The sequence below is a fragment of the Triturus cristatus genome, chromosome 1_2, assembly GCF_964204655.1.
Source record: "Triturus cristatus chromosome 1_2, aTriCri1.1, whole genome shotgun sequence".
Lineage (NCBI taxonomy): Eukaryota > Metazoa > Chordata > Amphibia > Caudata > Salamandridae > Triturus > Triturus cristatus.
In genome coordinates, this window is record NC_140580.1 from 766,337,155 (window position 1) to 766,363,139 (window position 25,985).

At 44.5% G+C, this 25,985-nt stretch overlaps 1 protein-coding gene across 1 annotated transcript; it reads right to left on the reverse strand.

The window, feature by feature from the left end:
* Positions 1-4,849: 4,849 nt before the first annotated feature.
* Positions 4,850-17,863, reverse strand: LOC146867989 (dual specificity protein phosphatase 26-like). Its single transcript, XM_085608744.1, has 3 exons — positions 17,605-17,863; positions 14,166-14,383; positions 4,850-5,627 (listed from the first exon to the last, which is right to left on the reverse strand). The coding sequence occupies exons 1-3, from the start codon at positions 17,733-17,735 to the stop codon at positions 5,416-5,418; spliced, it is 561 nt and encodes a 186-aa protein (XP_085464870.1). The 5' UTR covers positions 17,736-17,863; the 3' UTR covers positions 4,850-5,415.
* Between the last annotated feature and the right edge of the window lie 8,122 nt (positions 17,864-25,985).

Genomic DNA, 25,985 nt, shown 5'->3' on the forward strand with positions numbered 1-25,985 from the left:
GATATGTATGTGCTTTTAACTGCAATTTTCTCAGGAACTACTGAACAGATTGACTCCATATATGCAAAAGGCACATCCCTGACCTGAGGACTACCTCTCTGCCAAATTTCAAGTAATTCTGTTCAGCCGTTCGGGCTGTACCTTCGACTAAAGGTCCTATGGGAAAATGCATGGGGAAAACGCGTTTTGGGACCCCCCTTTTTTCTCGGCCCCCGCTTAACGAATCCCCCCGAGACTTTTAGGGTAGGAGCTGAGCGGAGCACCCCATTAGTTTTGAAAATTTCGCGAAGATTCGTCAACCGGCGCCAAAGTTATTCAAAATAGAATTTTGAGATTTCCTATGGAAACACGGTCCTAACTATAACTATCTACTGGCGACCGCCAGTAGATAATATATATATGAAGCCCTGAGACAGAATAGCACATTTTGTACTATTTCTATGTTTGTGCCCGTCCCAGTTTTTCATTTTGAAAATCTGGTCACCCTACTAATATGCCCTCTAAATCTTCTAAATCCAATTAGTAATGAAGTTGAAAACTTTTCATTCTAAAATGTCCCACCAAGGCCTTTGGTTAATCAGAAACCATAAATGATTTTGGACAGGAGAGTCAGTATATTTGAACATAATCAACATATTCTGATTGTGTAGACATATTTTTTTTAATGGGGCTCCATATAGTATTCATGATTGCTCGTTAGAGATGTTACCTTCAAGTAAAAGGCGGCAAAAAAAGACCTATACATTTTCTGTGAAAAAAGCTGAGTGACTGAAAGATATATTATGGAAAACCCCAAAAATGGTTTTATTCAGCATTCTACATGGAAACCCCATTGGGAGTTGTGACCTTGCACTGATTATAGAAAGTGCAGCCTATTACAATAAGGAGCCATTATCCCCATGCCCTGCTGCAAAATGCCAAGGTCTTCGCTAAACTAGATCTAAAAAGTGTTACACTCAAGCATTATTTAACAACTGATCACTGATATTCTGGGACATAGTTGATGTCTATGCGGTAATTCAGGTAGATGACAAGGCTACTTTTAGTTTTATTACGAACGAACCTCGATAACATTATACAAAACACTTCTTTTGAGCATTTCCCTGTGACGTGCTTTAAGTCTGCATCACCTGTGCACAAGAAACTTAAACAATAAAATGTCGGAGCGCGGTGTTATGCCAAAATTGGTTAAGCCGCGCTCTGACATTTTTTAAACGCAGGATGCGCCGTATTTACAAAAATATGGCGCACCACTGCATTTAAACTCACTACACAGAGAAGAACTACACACAAAACTTATTAGTACCAGGTTATAATGATAGTGAAAAGGACACAATCCTATCCCTTCCTATCAGAAACCCAGAGTATTTGTCAGAAGGAAAAAACATTATTCTTTTAATACTGCCCTCACACACCTTGCAGTGTCATGCTTCATCATTGGGCCGCATCAAACGCCCCCGTGCAGACCAACACAGAGGGCGGAGCGCAATGTTTTAAGGGATGAAGAATGTAGTGGTGAGGTTACAGGAAGATGAAAGGTGTTAATAAAGAACACAAATAGTGACAACAAAAACAAAGCAAGGAAAATATTCCCTGAAGAAGGGACCACAAAAGTGCAGACATATACACTAAAACTGCCTAGGAGGGGACTATCTTTAATTTTATTCCTGTCACCCCCTGGCAGGATTAAAAATGATCTGTGGGGATTGGTTAGGGAAGGTAAAGACCCCCAAATCCCTGCTGCTTTTACCAACATGTTTCTGCCAACATCAAACGCTCACATGAGTCGTACTGGCATTCATCAGGGTGTTGGTCCCTTAGTTTTTTGGTCTACCCCCTATTTGGGGATTCATTACCTTCTAACGACAAACAGCCGTTTACCGTTTTCGTCCTGTACTCTGAACAATTTGAGAGCGAACACTTTTAAGGGTTTATTGGAAAATCTCCAAACCCGGGACCGTCGAGGGACCGTGGTCCTATAGTCACACTTACTCCAAAGACACACAGCACTAATCGTCCTCACATCGGTCCTCTGTCGACCACTGCATTTCCCCTAGCGACAGCGCAGGCACCCTTGGGTCATGTTGCATGGGTTCCTGCGCTGCAGGGGTAATTATTTATGTGCAGGAAGGGACACCTTCCTGCACATAAACAATCTTGAAAACAGATTTGCTGTTTCTATGTGTGCTGCAGAATGTAGCCCACATAGAATGAGCAAAATACGTGGAGAAATTAATAACTTCTCGTATCGCCATCATAAGCCCAGGTATTACCTGGTCTTAGTTTTTGGTGCTGCCCCATACTTGCAAATATGGGGCAATGTCAAAAATAAATGGGTGTTGAGGCAGAACACCCATTGCACACCCTGCTCACGCTAAATGAAGCTTGAAAAGGGGCCTTATTTACAAGGCGGCGTTAAACCATGTTAAGTGGCTTAATGTTGCTATGTAAAGAAGATGGGGATATCGCCACCAGAACGTCACTAAAAGTGGCGTTCTGGTGGCGATATCCCCTTGTAAATATGCCCCCTATTTAGCAAGAAAAGGAGTACTGTTAGCTCTTGGACCGAGAGTCAAAAGACATCTTGATTGTCTGTGAACCCACCTCTATTTCTGCACTTCTCCATTATCACTATACAGGCATTTGCTGGTTATTCCCCCACATCCCTGTAAGTTTAAATTAAGCACCACTCTCTCTCTGAGCAAATATTGAGCCCTGTGACTGCACCTCAATGGCTTAAACCTCCAGCTCTGTTTGCGATCTTAGGAGAAATGGCCAGAATAATTCTATGCTTTGTCATCGTAAATATTTAATAACATTTCATGCAACACACAGGAGCCAGCAAATTTGCTGCATTGCGTTGTGTGAAAAGATAAGCAGAAATGTGCCATATTTACTAAGATTAGGTGCATTCCCACTCCTAGCGCTAGCGGACTGTGTGCTGCCTAGCGTCAACGCATGCATCCTTACATCATTTTGCAGGGGTGTCTGCGTCACAAGCAGAATTGTTTTTGTGCAGGAAGGGATACCTTTCTTCAAAAAGACAATCCTTAGACACAGTTTCCTCGTTCTATGTGTGCTGCAGAACTCATGCACAGAAAGGGAGGTTATGCCTGCTTCGAGGAGGCATACATTTTTGGCGCAATTTCAGATCTACTCACCTTAGTAAATCCGGGATTGCATCAAAATCTTTGGGCAGAAGCATGGGAACACCAATCCTCCACCCATGGAATGCCTCCCACATGCAAAGTAATGCAAGGTAGTGCTATGCGCTGCTTGCATTACTTTGTATTTACTTCACCAAGCAAAGCCACACAAAGTGGCTTTGCGTGGATTAGTAAATGCCAAAAAGGATTTTGCATCAGGGCTGCGTCATAAAAGTGATGCAACCACGACGGAAAACGATAGTAAATGTGGGCCTGACTGCTACAGAAAGTTGCTCTTCCATACTTCTTGACTCACCTGGTAGCTGCGTACAGGCAGTCAAATCCTGGTTCCATCGAGAGGTGTACGATTGAGTCTAGGTACAGTACAGCGTATCTGTTTCAGTTGCAGTAATGTTGGGAATGTCCAGCCAGGACGATGAGGCACATGTTGATCGCTGACTAATGTACATTGAAGGGTATAAAACGGTTGTTGATCCCATTGAAAGGTTGGATCGTTATTGTTTAAGAGGGGTCATTGGTTACTCTTCATTAGGAGAAGCCCCTGGCCAAGGTGGTACATGATAACTTAAAAGAGATGGGATGATTCATTGACAGTGCACACACTATGTAAATATATATGTACATTCTTTAAATGTAAAACATAGGGTAAGCTTGCAATGCTTAATTTGAGTGTTTAGCCCCCCCCGCACTTAATTATCAACACTGGCTCTTGTGACAGTCTGCCACAAGATGGTGCTGTCTGACTCGAGATGCTAACAACAAAAGTCAATTCTCAATTCAATATACATTTAAAAAAATGACTTTTACCTGCCGCCCAAGCTATTCTTCTAGTTTTGGGGGCCTGGAATAGTCCAAATTATCACACATGTAGGGGTGTGATGGTTGGGAAACAGCCATTACACCCCAAGCGTTACAACGCATGTCAAATACCCTGCATGCTGTTGCAACGCGAAAGGTGTGCAACAGTAGGGAAGGTGTTGGATTGGAATAGTAAATGCAACTATTTCAACTTCCAACACACCCCCGACAGCACGTCAGGGTAAAGATTTGCGTAGCAAAGGCATGCGGGGTAATGGCATGCGTTGTAATGTCCTACAACTGTGATGGTTAGTAGTTGTGCTGTTACTATCATTGGCAAAAAGAACAATTGATGGACATAATGTAGAACAATGTTATACATTCACCCCAGTACTGTTGCTATCATTGGCAGCATGGTAGGCACAATGGGGCATATTATCAAGAAACGGCGTTAAAATTATCGCCGCTTTAGCGGCAGAAAACTGCTGCTAAAGCGGCGATAATGGGCTTGATAATATGCCTGTGAGAATTCCCATAGAAGCCCATGTTCTGGAGTCAGCATGGGCTTCTATTGGAATTCTCTGCGGCATATTATCAAGCCCATTATCGCCGCTTTAGCGGCAGTTTTCTGCCGCTAAAGCAGCGATAATTTTAACGCCGTGCTTGATAATATGCCCCAATGTTTGGTGAAGCTGCAGTGGCCACCTGAAGAGAGCCCTGGCACTAATATATTTTAGAAATTAAGCACCGGGGTAAGGATTCGCTACTGGACGAGAGGCTCGGGCGCCCATTACATGCCGCAAGGAGCCCCGAGAAGTCACTGCTTATGAATTCAGACATACAAGAGAAAAGGAATGACAGAGGAACTGTGCAAACTCTGAATTCATGATTAGTTTGTTCCCTTTAATTAATATCAAGCATTTTGAGAAAATAGAAATATTCCACATCAGAAGAATGGCATTTAAAGCTACACACTTAACTTAATGGAGAGTAAACAATTTTAGAAATGAAACAGTTGCTCTTAAAACCAATTAAAAATATATCCAAGGGCAACTTCAGGCATATGCTTTTATTTATCACTGCTCGGTTAGTTACAGCACATCTTGTTATTGCGTCAAAGTGTTTTTTATAAATCTGTTATGTACATTTCTCTACAGTCTAGTACATTCTCTGCCACATATATATGCAGGGGAGAGAAGGAATTATTAATCAAGTCAAAGTGCACAGTATTCCTCAATGCAACCCTCAAACTCCGATGACTCCAAAACGTTCAGAACCCTTGCTTCACGTGCTGTTGGCGCCTCCCACTTGGGAGGGTCATTTCGGTGCAGTCCCTTAATATGGCAGAGTCCCAAGCAACATCACATGAGAAAAGACCATTCTGTCTGTCAGCAACACACTGACCACAGCCCAGTGGTGAGATGTCGGATGGGTTCTGAGTTCCTGCTCCTTAGAAGATGTTGCAGAATTTCCATCGAAACCGCAAGTCCAAGTCAAGGTCCTGTAACTGCTTTAAAAAGCCACGGTTCGGGCAGATGGGCCTATACATGGTCACCTTCTGGATGGCATCTGCCAATGAGAAGTCTTGATATATCATCAGGTATGCCAGTACCAATGCAGCAGAGCGGCTCCTGCCCAGGACACAGTGCACCAGCACCTTACCTGGAAAAGGAGAGGAAAGCGTTAATGACTTAGGAGGAGTACATGGGTCCGCATCCAGACGTAGAAATATATCTGACATGTAAGGACGCCATGGTAGAATGTCCGAAGGGTGACTCAGCACACCTGGCGGCACGATTTATGAAATTTCTGACCGCTGTAAAAGCCATTCTGACCTCCGATAAACCTATAGAATCATAACGTTCAACCCACTATCAACTGCCTTAATCCTTGATGTTTATATCGTTGCCACATTTTATCTGTAACATTGGAAATTATGCACTTTATTTTGTACCTAATCAAGCAAGATTGCAATGATTTTAATTAATTGTGAAATAAAAAATATCTATCTATCTATCTATCTATCTATCTGAAATACCCAGCGGCGGGCGGCTCAGGTAAGCGTGGCGAGGCTGGGCGGGGCACTGCAGGGGGGGAAGCCGACAGACAACGGAATAGGTATTATTTATTTATTTAATCATACCTATTCCGTTGTCTGTCAACTTCATCCCCCTCCCACCCCGCCCCACCGCGCTTATCGAGCTGGCCGCAGCTGGAAATACCTACATCATAAGTAATCCAGAAGAAATAAAACCTCGTCTAAGAGACAATGGGGGACAGTATCAAGGCACGATGCAAGTCAAGACCATCAATCGTGTCTCTTTGATGAGTATATTACAATCAAGCAGAAGAGCTGAGAAGTGTTTATGTTTATTCTACTACATTCCCAAAGTCTTAAATATCTTGATCCTAAAAAAAACAAAAAGAAAAGAACTCTTCTGAGTATATCCTTACATTTATGACTTGTTCAACTGAAAATAAAGCCCTCAAGATCCAAATTGGAAGGATCAACTGAATAGAAGGTCATTAATGCTTTTTAAGGAACGAGGAAGATTGTCGCAACTCTTTCCACTTACTGAGAACAACAACCTTTAGAGACACTTTCCTAAAGTATGGCACCATCTAGAAAATGTTGTGGAGTGTAAATCCTAGTACCATAGTCTTACACATATTTCGTTCACAATATTGTCTTGGCATGATACTATAAGGTGCAATGTCTAGCACAAAGGGAAATGCCTGGTGCTAAAACCTGAAGGGCAGTTTTTGGCCCAATATTCTGATCATTAGTCTCTTGGTAAGTTTTCTGATGGGTAATGCCTATCATTATATTTTGATAGGAAATTCCTGATGGGGTTTTGTGACAGGCAATTCACAGTACAATAATCATTTGTTCCTTCATATTTTTGTTTATTCACTGTTTATAAAAACTATATATCATGCTACGTTTCTAAAGACTGATTAAACTATCAAAATGATTACTAGACAATTAAGAATACATTTATCCATAAAATTCAACAGATCACTGAACTCAAACACATTAAAAATGCCAAAAAGTTCAGTAGACAAGATACCAAAACATATCTAATCAAGTGTTTGAAATAAAACAAAAAAACACATTCTTGGTGATTTTGTGTCTTCAAAGTATACATAATCAATCATAAAAAAAAACATTTCACCAGTCACCCACAATCTTTGACAGTGGAAGATAACTGAATTGAATTTGCATTATGGGATTTCACCAGACATTTGACTAAATAATTCTGGCTACATTTGGTGTTACTGATGTACAAACCATCATTATCACAACAAAACCTAATGGGAGATTCACAAAAAAGTCGCGCAATGCAGCCCCCTGCAAGGCCGCGCTGCGTTGTGCATCAGGGAGGGAGCAGGAGAGATCCATATCTTCAAAGATATGGCTCTCTCCTCCACTTTCTCTAGCACCAGCGCTGATTTCAGCAGCCATGCACACGCCTTAGCGCCATAGCGATAGGATGTGTTCATGAGTCTAGCATAGGTTTTGTACAGGAAGGGTACCCTTCTTGTACAAAATACTATGCTTAGACACGATGGAAAGCTTTTCCCACTTTGTATGCGTGCGGCACAGTGCAGCACGCATACAAAGTCAGAAAAGCACATTTCTCCTGTTAGCCTCTTTATGAAGGGGAGTTAACTTTTGGCGCAAAACCATGTCTACAAATCTTTGTAAATATGGTTTTGTATCAAAAGGCATGGGTGTTTGCATGGGAACGCCCATATTCCACCCATGTAACGCCCCCTCGGCTCTAAGTATCGCAAAAGAGTGCTTTGCGCCGAAGTTTCCTGTCTTGAGGTAAGAGTCATCTCATGAGTAAGGACTAGACGAGTAGGACTAGAAGTATTAAAGACTATTTATAAGCAATCAAGTCATTCTCCAGTTATCCAAGAGCTCCCCACTTTAAATGCATGCCTCCAACAGTACTACTTGCTTTCTCATTGTTGGCTCTCTATGATATGCACTGCTCATTGTCTTTCTTTGTCCCCCCTCATTTACTTGCTTGGTTAGTCTCCAGCTTTACTCCTGCTTTTACCAGAACCAATCTAACAATGGGCAACGCACAAACTCTCAACAGTATTCTTTAGACTGTACACTCCACACACACCCAGCAAAGCACAGATATTACACATAGTTCTTTAGAGTTTTCTTCCCAGAAGGGGTCTCTTTTTATGTGTCTAGGGCCCACATTAGGATTTCCCCTGGATTTAGGTGCAGGGAGGGCGGGGGCTGGAGTCTCTGATTCTGGCTGATATCCTTGCACGTACATATAGGGATCACAAGTTATTATCCCCAGAGCAAGCAAATAACACACAGATTAAGGAAAACCACATGCACATCTGCCTATTTCCCCCCTTCTAGGGCATAAAGCTATCCTCAAAAATCAGTATCCATTCTCCAGCTCCATGAAGCAGGCGATAAAAGGATGAGGGGGCTTTGTTAAGGCCAAGGTGCTGGTGACCAGTGGCAGGGGATGGTACAGCAGGTCAGGAGAGAGCTGGGGGAGCATTTGCAGCTTTTCCCTTAATGCAGGAGCAGAGCAGGAGTGGAGTGGACAAACCTGCTGTCTCCAGCATCCACAGCACTGAACATGGGTCTGGGTCTGATTTTTCCAGGCCTGAAAATACCAGATTTTGTGTTTGGGGCCTGGAATAACTGGGACCGGAATTTGCAGACCCAGTAATTCAGGGCCCAGCGACATCGAGCAAGTTGGCAAGGCCCAGAGCAGTAGAAGCTCCTCCTCTAAGGCGGAAGAGCGTCGGCCCACGGCTCAAAAGGAAAAATAAAATGATAATAACATATAGTTATTATAATTTTATTTTTCCAGTCAGTGGCGGGGCAGGCGGGGCTGGCCAGAGCATGGGAGGAGTGGTTTGAACTCCCTATGTGTGTATGAACCGTTTGGCCGGCCCTTTTCGGCCTGCCAAACAGTTCATGTGCCACTTTGCCTGCTCCCCACCAGAATGCATTACACAGCCTGGTGAGGAACATGCACAGGCTCCCTATCCCCTTCTGATCACCGAACCACGGTGCTCAGACCAATCACAACGCTGCATTGCAAAGTTGTGATTGGCTCTGGGGAGTCTGTGTGTCTAAATGCTTCCTGCTGCCAGCCTGGACTGCAGGAAGAAAGAAGATGAAGACGACAGCGGGGAGATGGCAGCCGGCCATTAAAGGTAAGTCCTTTTTTATTTTTTTCATTCCACCGCTCCCCCAAACCGCCACCCCTGTCCGCACCCCATTCAGTAGCAGCTGCTACTGCCAGAGCAGTATTTAGCTGGGCAGCTTCTCCAGGCCACTTATATAAAGGCATATAATTGGGTATTATTGTGCTTACAACAGCAGATATCTGTAATCACACACCACATACATAATGCCCAACAGTACATTTTTGCAGTGGCGGCTGGTAACCTTTGAAACAGGTGAGGTGTAAACACTGTGATATGTTGCGTTGAGTGACTGCAGCAGGCTAGATCATTTATAGGGAATTTAGGTGAGAGCTCTTCTCCCCACAAATGTTTTATTATTAATTGGGCTAAAAGATTCAACTTAATGGACAGGGTTTATATGTTGTTCTGAAAGGGGTCTTGCTAAAACATTAATATCGCAGGACCTGTGTAGTGCTAGAGGCACTCTTGTGGTCTGACACCCTGTGATGACCTTTGACTACCATTATTTTAACTGACTTTGGTGTGTTATTTTACCCTAGCCTGAATGTACAACGTCCTGCATATGCCTTGCGTCTCTTACAGGTTTATTTCTTGTAATCTTGCGGTCTTTCAGTGGGAGCTGTCACGGAGTAGAACAGCCTTGCCAAGAACAGAGGGCGTGGGATGTGCATTTGAAAGCATGTGAGGGAGAGAGAGGTAGGTGTGGAGTGTACTTTTTGGTCTCGAAGTGCAGTGATGCACAAATGTGCTCGGTGTTGTACATTGAGCTATGAAGTATGTGATGCTATAGGACATTGAGAGATGAAGTATGTGAATCTATAAGCAGTTGTGCACAAATGTGCATTGTGTTGTACATTGATAAGTGTTATGAAGTTCTTACTATTGGCTTTGACATGGCCTCATGTCATCCTGTTTTCTGACTCTGCCTTGCTTGAACTTTTCTGTGTGCACAGCAGGGCTTGCAAGTTGTTTGGGTTAATCCCGTTCAAGGATTGTTTTGTGAGAGATTGTTTAATGTACCCAGAAGGCTTTGTGAGCTTCGTCAAGATAAAGGCTGGAACACGCAAGATTGGAGAAGGGAACGTGGGAACTCCTTCTAGCCAAGGAATGCTTGCTTGGAAGCTGGCCAGTTCTGGTAAGATTCCTCTGGCACGGGGGAGGTTTCTCTCGAACCTTCTAGTGTGTTTTTGAGAATATAAAGCTGAGGGTTGTTGACTTAGAAACTGGGATTTTGGAATATGAACAAGGATGGACGCATCTACTTAGGAGCGTGGAACCCTGGTTGCTGAGGCTCTTATCCCCGGCTGTTAATCAATCCCCGGTCAGGAGTGGGCTACGATGCAGTGTTTGCACCAGGTGAAGTATTGAGTTTTGACTAGTGCCATTGTGATGCGTGGTTCCAGTGGCTATGGTCATTTGAAGTGTTAAGTTTTGGTTATTGCCATTGTGATGTTTGGCCAGTGGCTTTGATCATTTGAGGTGTTTTCTTTGTGATGTGTATGTGAGTTGAGGTGCACATCCAAAGTAATCATTTGATGTATTCAGTGTATATATCTTGCTGATCTCTTGCAGGACGTCCAGCATACTAAATTTTCTTAAGTGTTATCTCATATTATTTGCTGCTTGCTTATTGATGGTATTACTCATGTATTTAACTGTTGCATTCACCAAGTGTGGTATTATTTGTTGCATGTAAACATATATATCTCTTTGTGTATTTGAATGTTGTGCGTTTGTCATCTGGGAAAGACTTTCTGTTAGAGGGCATTGTGTAAAATAAAACCCCAAGCCTTATTCGAAGAAAGAGAGTCTGCATTTTGTAAAATAAAAGCCTTTTTTAAAGGTGCTGTGTTATGTCTCCAGCTTTGCCCTGTGGGATTGAGCTACCGTGTGGAAGATTCTGTATTATCTGAGGGGCGAAAGCAAGACAACCTGTCATGCTACCCATATTTCCAGAGCAACGAATCATGTGTGTGACTCTTAAAATAGTGCGCAATTGAAAGACATAAAGGTTGCAGATTACATATTCCAGCGATCTGTTCAACATTTGTGGGATCCGAGTCAAGGATACTGATCAGGGATACTGATCTGCAGTGCCAGAATTGCTAAAGATAGAAGCGATGATGTTCAAATCTATCAGAGCAGCGATGTTCAAATCTAACCGAGCCTCTCAATCTGTCAATACACTGAGCCATCTATTTCCCTGAAATATGTGCTGAAGAAAGTCACCATACTTCTTTACTAATCCACTTAGCCAATATCTACTAAGGCTTCCAGTTACCTGAAGCACACATCCTGGTGAAAAGTAATCTATGCTTGTGCCATGGTAAATCTCCTGAAGGGCATACATTTCAGGAAACACTAGGAAAGTCTCCATAACTATTCATGAACATCTTTAGTCAAATAAACAAAGGGAATTGCTTTACTTGTCTTTTGCAGGCCATTAAAAATCTGATAAATAATGTATAATTAGGAGTGTTTCCTTATCTGATAGTATATGGAACTTGGCAAGAGCTTCTCAGCCTCTGAACGATTCTGTTTTACCATAAAACTGATATACAGCTCTGCTGCAGCATTATCAATTCTGACCTGCACCCCTTTTATTACAGTACTGAGGACCCCACACACACACACCTCTGCCAGTGAACCTAAATTCTTCTTGATCTGCCCCACTTGTACTAGTCTTGAACTATGTACCACTCTCGGCTTTCTCAATGCACATCAATCCTTCATACCTGGCCTGTAGCGCTCCGTCTAATATACTGCATACACTGAAATCCATCCTGCAACCCCATTAATATTCCAATCATGTTTGCTAAAAACATAGTAGCGCCAATGTGCCTCAATCTTCTTAATCTATTGCGCCTGTTCATCTTAAAATACCAAGGTGCACATAGGCACCTTCAAGGTACATCCCTCCTTTCTGGACTGCAACACCTCTGCTATTGCAATACAACTAAATGCATGCTTACTTTTTCTATAAGGAAATGTCTCTTTTTGCATGTTCAACCCCAAAGTTTTCGACTGATGCTGCTGGTTTTTCGACTCTAAGAGTGCACTGAGGCCTGGAAACCAGACCTCACTGCCGGTTCTCTGACCCTTAAAAGTGTATGTTTAATTGGCTTATACCCAATTGGCATAAGTTAACTTACTTATAAGTTCCTAGTATATTGTACCAGTGGTACCCAGGGCCTGTAAGTTAAAGTGTCTCTTGGGCTGTAGCACGTAATGTTCCACAATGAGTGTGATAAGGATTGATTTTGACAGCCAGAAATAAGATTTAAACAGCAAAGGGAGTAGACAGTGGGTTTCAATGGGCAGTTTGTGTTCACAACAAAGTACAGAAAGGCTTCACTGCGCTGTTTAAGATTGGGACAGTTTGTGAACATCTTGCCAAGTGACCCTGTGTATTGCATGACACCTTCATTCAGTTCTGGCTATAGAGACATACAATTGCATCCTGGTGCTTGTAATCACGCTGTTTCAATTACAAATTAAATATTGTCTCGCTAGACATTTTTCATATCATCAGAATGAAAGGCTTTTCAAACATTTCACTATAGAAAACCTACTTGAGTTGAGGTTGGAATTGAGAATTGTGACCCAAAACAGGCAAAAACATATATAAAGCACGCAACAAACTGCAGACACCTCTAAACATGCTCTCACACATACAAACACACATACACACACAGGCTCAAGCAAGCATACAAAGACATACATGCAGTCTCAACATGCAGACAAACACACACACAAAGTTGGAGACTGATGAAAATAAAACATACACGGGGCAGACATTTTCTATAAGCGTTTGCCTGATTTAAATGCATGGGTCACGATTGCCCACTCTTACATCGGCAGCACACCTGAGCCAGTTCCATGCGCTTCGCCTATCAGAAGCAGGGATAGGGTTCAAAGTCGACCCTTTTTCTCTATTACGAATTCTGACAGGGCGAAAGAGCTCATGATAAACAAGCCCTGAAGCTCCAATATCTGACATGCTGCACTGCTTGACACTAGTGCATCATGTCAGATATGTATTGTGACTGTGTGAGGCTGGGCTGTAACAGGCCCTGTCTGACACATGTGCAGTACAACCAGGAAACTCATCTTCTGCCGCGAACCTGACATTACACATGTTACATGAAAAGAAATGACATGTGACATTGATTGTTTTCAAGTAAAAGTTGTAAAAGCTGAAGCAGCTAGAACAGAGCAAGGTGGTGGGTCAATGCACTGGCACCCCTATGGAGGAGCCACCATTGCATTTTAGATAGATCATTACACACATATCCAGCACAGCTATATATGCCATATTGTTGGATATCCCTGTGGTCACAGGGCATTCTTCACCAGGATCATGCACTGTTTATACAGCTTAACACGTCACAACAGGACTTTTAATCTACTTCCAACACAGTCCAAATATAAAATGTGGCTATTATGATACCCAACATCACTCACCCCCACCAACTGCAATCTATACACATACTTCAGAGGGGCAATGAGCCTGTTCTATCATCTTCAAAGATGTGTTAGCACTTATGTGCAGGCTTCCTGACTCAACCAACAAACACCAAAAATATTCACCAGCCCTCATTGAATTTGACACATTTACCTGACATGGAAACATACCATTTCATAGTAACAATGGCACATCTTGACAAGCTGAACAGAAGTTAGTCTACAAAAGAAAGCCTTTTTTGGAGGTCGGTGACCTACTAGACATTTGCAGCAGTTGGGAGGTGTGGCAAACTTGAGGGCGAGGTGTTGCGCAGCAGCCAGACCGGCTGAGTCTTGTGCGTGGGAGTTGTGGTTCTGTCACCGGCAGCAGCTCAGCATCATGTGACTCTGGGCAATAGCTCACTTAATCTACCCAATGGCCCCCAGGACCTTGAAACCCTTAAGGGTGATATGTTCGCGCTTTACAAATAGTCATTATTATTATTACTCCCTATACATGACACCTGCTTTGAGCTGAACATGTATACTCACCACACGGGTCGCTCAGGGCAGAATGGATGAACTCGGCTGCCGTGCGGAAGTACACGCTGAGGTTGAAGTCGGGGCAGTCTTCTGCAGTGATGCCATAGTAATGGATTCCTTGGCCATACACCACCTGCTCTCCCTTGCAATCCCAGGAACAGTGGGCTGCGTTCAGCACATGGGTGATGCCCATCTCTTTCAGCACATCCAGGTTGTTTGCTATGACACTGACAATATTAAGAGGAATAGGTCAATCATACCATACTAGACAACACCACAGAGGACAAGTGGGAGGCCATCTCTCTTTCATCCTCAGTACCACTTCGGAACCTCTATCATCATCCACAGATGCCTGCACTCCATCCTCCCCCGTAACACATCTCACCTCCAAACTACCATGTGCACTCTGCCCTCCTTCTGTGACGTCACACCTCTGAGACACTTATCCTTTATCTCCCCCCAACAGGAAATCACACCTCCCTACCAGCAACCACAGAATCTGTACTACTCCAACCTCCCTCAGACTCTCATTACGAGTTCCCCTTTAACTCCGCAGGGAGATACCGATGCTGGAATGAAAGATTCTGTGGGGTATGTCCCTGCGAATTAATGAGAATTGTAAGTTATTTTCTTTAGAGTCAAGAATAACTTATACTTCAACTGGAGGGAGATTCCTCTTTTCCCGCCACACTACAATATGAGGATGGGCAGGGGCCAGACGAAGCAGCTGCCCACAGCTCCTCACAAATCTCTAGGTCTGGTGTCTCCAGTCCTGAATTTATTGTGTCCTTAGTTTGAAGACCTGATAATTCCCAGCCTGGAGACACAAGAAAATATATTGCCTGGAGAATACCAGTTCAGCAACTTGTAATGAGGTCATCAGCATATAATCACACTAAGCTCGTCCCAGATAGAATGATCCATGTATCATACACCCTTGGAAACACACCACGTCCTCACAGACACCAGAAAAGCTTTCTTTATGGTTGTTTTTCAGAGTACCAAGTTTTTATTACAAAATACAAAAAATATTGAATCTAGAATATCGACTGCCACTGTATTGTCCAAGTAAGTATGTATAAGTATGTAAAGATGTACCATTCCTAACGCACACACACACACACACACACAGTTGCCACTGTGTGTTTACTGTTAGGTTTGAATTTCCAAACAGAGAGAGATTTTGGTTCACTAATTACTTTGGCGCCATATGGCGTATCTTCACAAAAAAGTCCCCAAAAATGTTATCCACCTGAACTGCTTCCTCGAAATTTGTGGAGTGATCCATCAAGCAGGGCCCGAGAAAAAGGCTAGGGTCCCAAAATGTAATTTTCCAGTGTTAATATCCAAAGAAAATTTTGGAAAGCGATGCATAAAAAATGACTAAATGGGATTACACCAAATTTGGCATAAAGTTAGAATTTTGCTCAGAAAATGTGCTTTTCCTAATTTGGTATATATCCGTTTATATGTTTTCGAGATATTTGTGAATAAAGCGGTTTTCGGGTGGGCTTGAAAGGGTTAAAAAATAGGTACCTCTGCATAGTTGGTCCCTTTGGAGTCCCTCAAGACTCCTGTGGTACCATAAATGAAAAAACATACAGTGACCTAATTGTTAGAGGTAGCTCTTTTCCCCGTCAATTATATCGGCCTAGCGGGACTAGCACTAGTGCAGTGGGACCAGTATCAATCCAGCAGGACCAGTACCAGTCCTGCGGAACAGAGCAATCTGATTGGCTGGGCACATCTTATACAGAAATGTTGCAGTCATCAATACAGGACTCAGGCACTTGGTCCCCATGCCCTGAAGTTGAAAATAAAACCTAAACCCTGACCCCTAGGCACTTCTGGGGTAGGGGTCTCCAGGGTAAAACATCCTCAAATCCTGGGGTCATAAAAATAATAATTGGTGCCGCAGGTACTGTGGTACTCCCACAGGCCCACTGTGGCCCTCCCATGAGGTAACGCGGTACTCCCACTGGAGCCGCACCGTGGCATAGCGCTAGCTTCACTAGGTGAAACTTGTATGGTACCACAGTACCATGAAGGTGAGGCTTGCTGGGGTAGGAGTGCGATGGTGAGAAAGGAATGGCGGAGAGAGTCATAGGTGAGCATGAATGGGGGAAAGAGTGGGGGGAATGAGTGTGGAGGGGCATATGTTTGAGGGAGTGGGCAGTGAAGGATGTAAGAGACTGTAGAGGGATGAAGGACTGGGTGAGGAGAGGGTGGAAGGAGCAGAGGCTGGAGGGTTGAGGGAGTGGCTGGGGTGATATAGCCGAGAAGCAAGGGATTGGATGGAGAGAGATTGGATGTGGAGAAAGTGGCACGGCAGAGGCAGGGAGAGATGATAGGAAGAATGGAGGACTGGAGCGGAAGGAGGAGCCGGTCAGGGGCATGATGGGTGCGATGAAATGCTGAAATCCAACTGAGCAGACTGCAGATGAAGGTTCAAAAAGTGAGTACAGACTTGTTTATGTTTTTGTGCTAAAGAAACTGACTTTGCTTTTATTGCTAGTTTGTCTTTTATTATTTTCATTGTTGTAACCTAGAGACTCCTAAGACTTGAATTGGTGCGTACCATGCTTGGCTTGGGAGCCATTGGCTGCTTTGGTACAAAGTCACTCTGGAGTCCTGCAGGGAATGTATTGATGGATATTTCCCTTGTTTTATGTAACACATCACAGCCTCTGCTTCCTGCCATAGAAATCCTTACTTCATTCACCTATATAACACATCACTACCCTGCAACATTAACCGGGTGCTGCATCCGGAGTATCACATCACACAGATTGCAGCCTTGGTAACATTTACTCCTACCTCTTCAATGATGCTTTATCATCTAGATTTACTTGGAAACATTTACACTGAAAGGATGGCACTGTGCGGCCCAGAGAGAGTCTTGATAATGGCTATAGGAAGGGGGTTCACTGGCGGTGCAGATTATTAGGGTGTATGTATCTTTTTCTATAGATGAGAGGCGCACGGGGGAATTCTGCTGAGTAAGCCTGCTTATTTGTTGTTTCTGTGTTTGCTAACTGCATTATAAGTACTACTGAAACTAAAGATGAGAGAGGGGTGATGGAGTGGCTCCAGACCACAAAGTAACAAACAATGGTGCCTCCCCCTTCCTCTGAATAATTTTGGGGAGGGGCAGCTAAAATGTCACTTACGAAGAAACATCTCACAGTTCCACAAAGACCCTCCGGGGTCCATCGTTATTCCCAGCCCCATCCCTCTTTCCCCGGGTTCGGGTCCCCTGACACCCGAGTGCAAACAAAGTCAATTCTGCACTAACTCACGTGACAAGTATATGGTGTGATCCTGGTTAAGTCACTTTCTCTCCATGGTTCCGAGAAACCCTAACTAACACAACTCGCTCAATAAACAGTGGGCTTATATTTGTACACTTCACTTGAGACCCCAATCAGCCCAATTCTGAGGCACTCACGCGTCTCCCAGATACAGTCCTGGCCACACTTGGTCCACGTGCCGGAGGGGCGCGGAGCACTTCTCCATGAACTTCTCCATCTCGGGGATGGAGGGGGGCTGCGCCCTGCCGCCTCTCCCCGCGGGCCTCATTCTCGGGCGCTGCCGGGGCCGTCGCCGGGCGCTGCACGTACGTCAAAGGAGGGTACTTCCGGGCCCCGCTGGCCCCGTTGACAGCTGACGGTCTCAGACAGGTGCGAGGGTGTCCCGTCCTGACGCTGCTGAGGTACCCGAGTCGGACGGCGTCGCCAGGCATGAGCCTCTGCCAACTTTCCACAGCTGGTAGGATGAGAGAGGCAGAGAGAACAATCAGCTGCGGTCACAGCGCTCTCTGGCTGGACCCCGGGAAGAGCGGGATGTTTCCTGACATCCAGTGTCTCTGAAAGGCAGTCTCTTTAAGCTCGGGCTGGGAGATTCTGGTCGGTACCACTGGAGAAAGGTCAGTCAAATATCAGACGTGGGCAAAGTCAGCCAATGCTGGCTTGTCTTTAAACCCTGTGGGGTGCGTCATGGTCAGTCGTTGGGGCTGGGACGGGGACAGTTACATATCAGTCACTTGCAAAGTTAGTCATGCTGACTTTTCTCTGAAAGAGTGCGATGGGTGGATCAGGGTCATCTATTGTCCCCGGCATTGTTAGGTCTCGCCTGAGACAGCGCTTTAGCGCTGTTCTGGCGAGACTTATAGTAAGCACTTTTGGAAGTGCAAACGAGTGCTTTCAGGCCGCCAACTACTGTGCATGTGTGCCGGGCGCGCGCACCATTTGGCAGCCTGAAAGCACTCGTCTTTCACTTTCGGCGTTCACACAGCCGCGCTTTGAAGTGTGATCGCGATTGCGATCACTTACATTTCGCGGGCGCTTTGATGTTTTCAGTGAGCCGCGCGGCCACTGAGGACATCAAAGCGCCCGTGAACACCATTTGCCACCCCCACCTCTTCAGCCAACTTACTCGCCATATCTGCTCTGGATTCTTGTGCCTCTTTTTGAAACTCAGGAGCAGTAACATTGTCGTGGTGTCACTAGGGCTTCAAGTGGATGCTTTTTCAATATTATATACAAGCCACAGTTACTGCTAATTTATCTTATGCAACTAACAACGATTGACAAAGCCAATAGTCCTAACTTGTTTTTTTTGCATTTGTCAGATTTTAATTTTTAAACAGCTGTTTCCATTTCCCGTTTTGTTTCCCTTCCAAACTGCTTGTGTTTGTCGCTTTCTTGTGTGCTCTTTGTTTTTTTTTCACTTCGTTAGTGTAGCACTCGTTTAAACCGCTGCTCCTGTATGTGTCCTTCGATACCATCTTTGCACACTAACAGCTGGTGCACTGCATCATTATTGCGCGTTTCACGTAACATTAAGGGTACAAAATCCCTCTATGCAACCTAACCGTACACAAACAGAGCATAGGACCATAACACAAAGCAGGGCGCGTGGGGCTCCGGCAGTGCTCGTCACCTCACAGCTCTCTCTGAGAGCCCAACCGAGCCGCAGCCATGTCGGACCAGAGCCCCTTGGGTAGGTGTGGCGTGTTTCCCGTCCTTATGGGTGTTGCAGCACTACAAAATAAATGTACATGCACCTGCCCCAGAGTAGTGGTTTCCGCATGCACTTTATGCGACGTGTCTTCTCTGGGTGATTATCTGTCGTGAAAAAAAACAGTTTTCCACGAACGGTCTGCAGTACCACACAGCAACCACTCACCATTATTTGATATGCTTAGGCATCCAGCCAATTTCTCCATCACTACGAATGCTCCAGCAAGAGTGGCAATTTGAAAGCGAATCTGATAATCTACAACCCCTTCCTAGCATCGAGGCATTCGTCCTAAAATAACAGTGACTGACAGATAACAGGTGGTAAGCCCAAGTACGTGTTCTCAGTCACCTGAGGCGAGGTTAAACACTGGGTTCGCTGGCGTGTAACCCAAAAGGGGTGATTTGGCAGAGTAGATGGTGCTGATCCACTACCACAACAAGAATGCTGAACACTTGGTACATAGTTTACAAGGCAGCAACCACGGAAGCCAGTCGTAACATAAACTGAGGAGTTACTTGCTACAGGCAAACTAAACCAATAACGGGGATCTTGAACACATTTTGAAAGGAGTTGGGAAACCATAACCTTGTGAGTAACATAAAACTGCTCGTGGGCTAAGACATGCACACGAGTAAGCCATTCGAGCCAGGGAGATCAGAACACCAGTGTGCAACGGAGACGCCTGGGGGTTGCGTTGTTCGTACCACCCTTCCCCCACTGGGGGTGAAAAACGCTCTTCTAGAGCCTCCGAGGGTCACGTTTCCCAAGCTGTTATGCAAGTTCTCCCAATCGAAACCCGACGAATGCAATGCTACACAACACTACACCATAGGTCCTCGCCAGGCCTGCGCTCGGGTTCTTTCCCGGCCAGGGTTTAACACATTTGGGCTGCATTCAGGGACTGGGGGGGTGGAGTAATCCTAATGGGCCTCATCGGACATATGTTATTTACTTCCATATAACAATCAGGCGTTTGAGCTGCACGCCCCCACAGTCAGTGGTGCCACAAAATTCTCGCATTTCCCTCATAAAATGGAGCACCGGTGATCGTCGAGCTGTTCTGCTTATACAGTCGGTCGGCGGGTGTGCAGCGCTATGCTCCCTACTTCCTCGAGCGAACACTAAAGGCCGGTAACCCGTTCCTTTGTGAGAGAAAGACAAGTAGCCTTCTCAGCAGATGCCTGGGCCCGCCTCATCTGTTCCAGCGGCCTCACAAAGACCTACGCGGAAAAGACAGCGAGACGGACCTCCGACTACAAAGCCCGCCAGGCGCCTGGAGGGGGCCGGTGGACATTGATACAAAACCTACCCACTTCCTGCTCTCACAGCACAAACAGACAGCACACCTCACTCACACACAGGCACAATCACCACAGACGGACACTTCAGCCAGGCTGACTCGAAACTTAGAATGCGGGCGAAAAGTTCCAGGTACCGCGCATGCCCAGGCAGCTCTTGCCCTCCCAGGTCTCCTCCCGGCCCGGATGTGGAGCTGCTTTTAAAGAGGTGCAGGGCGCGTGGGGCTCTGGCAGTGCTCGTCACCTCACAACTCTCTCTGACAGCCCCACTGAGCCGCAGCCATGTTGGACCAGGCCCCCTTGGGTGGGTGTGGCGTGTTTCCCCTCTTGGGTGGGTGTGGCGTGTTTTCCGTCCTGGGTGGGTGTGGCGTGTTCCCCTCCTGGGTGGGTGTGGCGTATTTCCCCTCTCCGCCCACATTTTTAATTGGCTTGTGTCATTGTCCACTGTAGACTGTGGCTGTTCTTTGCTCAATAGGCTTAGTAGTCCCTCCTTAGTACCACCTTGTCTCAATTTGTAACTTCCCATGGTGACACCCCCTGTTAGGAGTGTTGTTACTTGGTAGGCTTTGCTTTAATTACAGGCTCCCAGCACAGCAGGCAGGACATGCTCTCTCCTAATGCTTTTTAATTTTTTTTATAGCATGGGCGCTGGCATTTGCAATACAATCAGCCTCATATTTGCGAGAGTTTAAGCTATTGGCATTGTAAATGACAATGCCTTTTATTTATCTGTTTAAAAAACAACACATAAATAAAAGGCATTGTCATTTACAATGCCAATAGCCCAAACTCTCGTAAATGCGAGACCTATTGCATTGCAAATGCTTGTTTTTTAAAAGCTGGTAGGGTAGACGGGGGTACAGTGCTTAATTTGTAAAACTTTTGCTCAGAATCTGCTGCTGGCGCTGCAGAAGATTGGGGTGACGAATACCAAGGCTGGGTAGTCGTGATTCCCCCTCATGCATCTTAAATCCATCACCAGAAACTCCCTGGCCCCGTGGAAATGTTTTTAGTTAGGCCACATATCTATATAAATCCCCATTTTGAGCAATATGGTTATTATCCCTGTCACTCACTCCTGCTCCCTCAGCCCCCCACACACATCCTTATCCCCACAGGCTTCGCAGAGCACACTGTTAAGCTGATGACATAATGATTTATTTCCACTGCAGTCGTTGCCTTGCTAGTGTTGAACCTGCTATGGTGCAGACATAAGATTGCAACACGTATTATTTTTATGTGGTTTCTCACTGGGTTCATTCACTTGGAGAAAGTTACTGTCCAAAAGTTTCATATTTGATCTAGTATCACCTGATGACATTAGCAAACAGGGTGTAGAATACATTTTTTAGAATTGGGATGGTGCTTATGTGTTACGGTAATGATGTGTATTATTCTTGTGTTCTGATTTGCTAAAGAAATTATACTTTTGCTCATACCAAAATGACTGCATGCTTTTCTAATTTACTATGCAAGAATTGTGTACTCCTCAATTTTGGGGGTGAGCCAGAAAACTTTCATTTTCGACTAGGGTTGCTGTGCGATTTTCATATCATTTTGCTAAATATCAGGGCTTAGAATAATTTTTGATTTGACATACTCTATATAACTTTGCATTTGGAAGCCATGGCTTTGATTCTGTATCGCTTATTTTGAATTTTTGTAATAAAACCCTTTAACATTTCATTGATTTAGAACTTAGTTATTGAGTGGATACCATTACTTAATGAACTGTATAATTCTGCTAATTGATTGTCTGTGGAGGTGCCTAAACATAGGGACACATTGCCTCATGAAATTGAAGTTTATCACCCTCTCTGATCCAGTAAACTGTGGGAGAACCGAATGAAGTAAATTTTGCCTTCAAACTCACTCCAAAGTATACAAAAAAGTGATGAATTGCATTCTTTAATTAATCTTAGCCATTGGTTATTATTCAGGGTCACATTCTAATCCTTCATTATTTTGCACACCATGCCACCTCAGTTTGGACCCAGCCATATGCAAATCAGTCTTGACCCTGCTCCAGTGGGATCAGTCCTGTCCGAACTACCAAGTCATGTTCTTCCTAAATGGAACACAAGCATCCTAGAACTTATTTTGCACTAGTTAGGGCTCATCAGCCAGGTATAGCTTGGTTTCACTGGCACAGTGTGCATGGGACCCACATTTGGGGTCCTTACCTGTCCCACTTAGTGCAACATACTAAAGTATACAAAAAAATGATGGATGGAATTTGAATTAATGTCAGCCACTAGCAATTACTCGGGGCTGCATTCATTACATTTCAGTTCTTCAAAATTTTGCACACCATGCCACCTCAGATTAGACCCAGCGATATGGAAATCAGTCTTAACCCTACTTCAATATGTACAGTCCAGCTTGACCTGCCAGGACAGCATTCCATCCATCACTTTGTTTTTTGATGCCTTAAGTGTGATGGGTATGCTCAGATGTGGGCCCTGTGCTCCCTGTGCCCTTGGAAAAAAACTATTCTTGGCTGATGAGCCCTACAAAGCGTTAAACCAGTCCTGGGTTGCTTGTGCTCCGGTTCAGGGAGGACCTGGCCTGGTAGTTCAGCTTGAACTGTTTCCATTGGAGCAGGGTCAAGGCTGATTTCTATATAATTGGGTCCAAACTGAGGTGTCATGGTGGGCATAAAATGATGGATTTGGGTGTGGCTGAGTGATCAGCAGTTGCATTCACCCATTCCATGCATTACTTTGGTTTTTGATGCTCTATGTGTGACAGGTATGCCCAAGCGTGGGTTCCGTGTTCACTGTGCCACTGGAACCATGCTATACCTGGTTGATGACTCCTAATAAGGGGGATAGCTGGTCCTGTGTTGCCTGTATTCCAATTCAGGTAGGGCAGCTCCACGCAGTTCCACATGGACTGTTGCCATCGCCTGTTGAGGAAAAAGAAATGTTGGTGCCCAAAAATAAGTGCTTGTGGGCCATTCCTGCTACTATCAGCTCCGATCAAGCCCTGGCATAGCTCATTATCCTACCAGGCCGCCAATGAAATGTCAGGCTGGACCTGAGTCAGTCAAATATTATCCTACACCTGAAAGGCTGAAGAGGGGTCAGTTCCATTAGGCTTATGAAAGGAAGGTCAATAGTGCTGTGAGTGGGTTAGGCCCAGTCATCATCAGTTTGTACTTCAGAAATAGACAGCACCATGATAGACTCTATTGGAACGGTGAACCAGATCCAGTCACAAAGTGATCTGGATTCTAGCGCTGGTAAGTTCGTCTCAGAAAATCATCGCTTGACAGGATCATCTGTGCTTCAGCCCTGCCAGCCTTTGCCAAATTTCGTTGTGTCTACAAATTCTACATTTCATAATACAAAATCTGCCTTGCTAATGTTTCTGCGGGTTTCTATACTTGTAAAGAGATGAAGGTGAAGGGTATAAAGTTGCTTCTGTACTGCAAGTTCTTTAGCAGCAACAATACACCACATAAACTGTACTTTAAACAAGGAGGAAACCAGTCTGACAAGAAAACACGATAGATACATCAAAGGCCCTGATAATGAGTGCCCCGGAGGATATCCGGTTTTTGTTGCACCAGATAAAATTGCATACCCTTGGGATTCTACCTGACTTGAGATTTGCCTCAAAATGAGGCTTGATTTGGTTCTGGTGCCTATTGCACCAAAATAAACGTCCTGTCATGTTCTGAGCCTCCCCCATCAGGTAAAACTCAGCAGGTATGACCTGAAGAAAATTAACAGGAGGGCAGACTTTATCACATTCTATAATTACAAGGTGCAGTAAATTTTGTATTACTTTTAATTGTGATCTCTGCACAAACAGGTGTCCACATGGATCATAATTATCTGGGCCACTTCAAATCAGGGCCCTTGTTATCCCTGATTTAAGATGCCACATGCAGACCACCAAATCTGCAGTGGGCCAGTTTCTTTACCCCTTTACTGCCATATTGACCTAAATATACATTATGAAGGTTTTCCACGGCCACTCTTATGACGCATGTGTACTTCATCGGGCAGCCAAGGACATCCCATAACTTTGGCGACTTTCTTTTTAATTTCGTTTTTACCTCCTCCTTCTAATGGCAGATAAATTCCTTCTTGGCCAGGAGTGGGGGAAGGCATTTGTCGGCGACCAGGCCTTTCTCAGTACCAGTAAACTCCCGGATGAGGCAGCTAGTTGCTCACTTCTGTGCATTAATTGCGTGCAACATCACCAGTGGTGTCACACACATACGGATGGTCCGGAAAGAGATTCCCTAGCCCCTAACAGGTCATCCAAGGATTGAAGTGGTAGGCAGGAGTTTGCGGGGCTAAGGACAACAAATACTGCCCTCAGCTCCTCCCTAGCTATGCCTACCGGCTTGAGGCACTTTTTTGTAGATGGGAAGGAGAAGCAGCCCAACTCCTCCCATAGTCACTCGCAACACTCCAACAGCCCTACCAAAAGAAGAAACAAACCAGAAGTTGGGGATTGGAAGAGGATAGACAAGATTTGTCCTAGTCCATTCTCTTCCAGTTCCACTTCCTTATTTCCGTTTCAGACAGCTACTTTGTCTCCCAATGCTTCTCGGTACACAAAAGGTATTTGGAGGGAAGGAGCCGTGTTCCTGCACCCCAACAAGGAGACACACACTATTTGGATTTCCTTTTGCCAGAGAAAAAATCAAAACAGTGGCTGACTCCTTTCTGACAGTGTCTGACACACAGTTCTGTGCCCTAGCTTGGAGCTATATGCTGTTTGAACTTTTTAACACATGAACAAATCCAAGCAGCGCCTGGCTTCTTCCTGCCGTGCAGACACGTGTGCACCTAAATGAGGATCCAGGTGGCAATTTGCATTTTCTTAGCCTCGGAAAAAATTCAAACTGGACCTTCCTCCTTGCTGGGACTCAAACACACAGACATGTCTGCAGGTCAACAAGGAACACAGATGCTCTTTCGATTTTTTTTTTTTTTGATTTCAAAAGAATGTATTATTTTAAAGGAACAGATGAAAACGTAAAATACAAGTACAAGTGATACAAATGATATCAGCTGGAGCATACAATATGGAATAATCTGTATATAACAGAAAATCAATTAAATTATAGAAAACATCAAATAATAACTGGAGGAAGTGATTATCAAAAGTATCACCATCAGATATTATTTTAGGGAAGGAAGGAAAGAAAAGAAGAAAGCAAAGAGAGAAAAAAATAGAATAAAGCTGAGGAAAGACAAGAAGAAGAAAAAGGAGAGAGAAGGATTTCCAAAGGATTCACCCAACAACCAAGAGCGTATTAGCCAGACCAATCAAAAGGGGTACTGTTCCACCGAACCCTCCGAAGCCCTTTCCATATACGTATCTAGAGCCTTCCATACACCATTAGATATAGAAGGAGAGATATGGGCATTATCAACTGAAGTATGAGCACTCCTTAAAAAGGAAACCCACGCCCACCAAGTATGATAAGAGACTGAGGAGAAAGATTTCCAATCCATGAGAATTACTTTGACAGCAATAGTTAGTA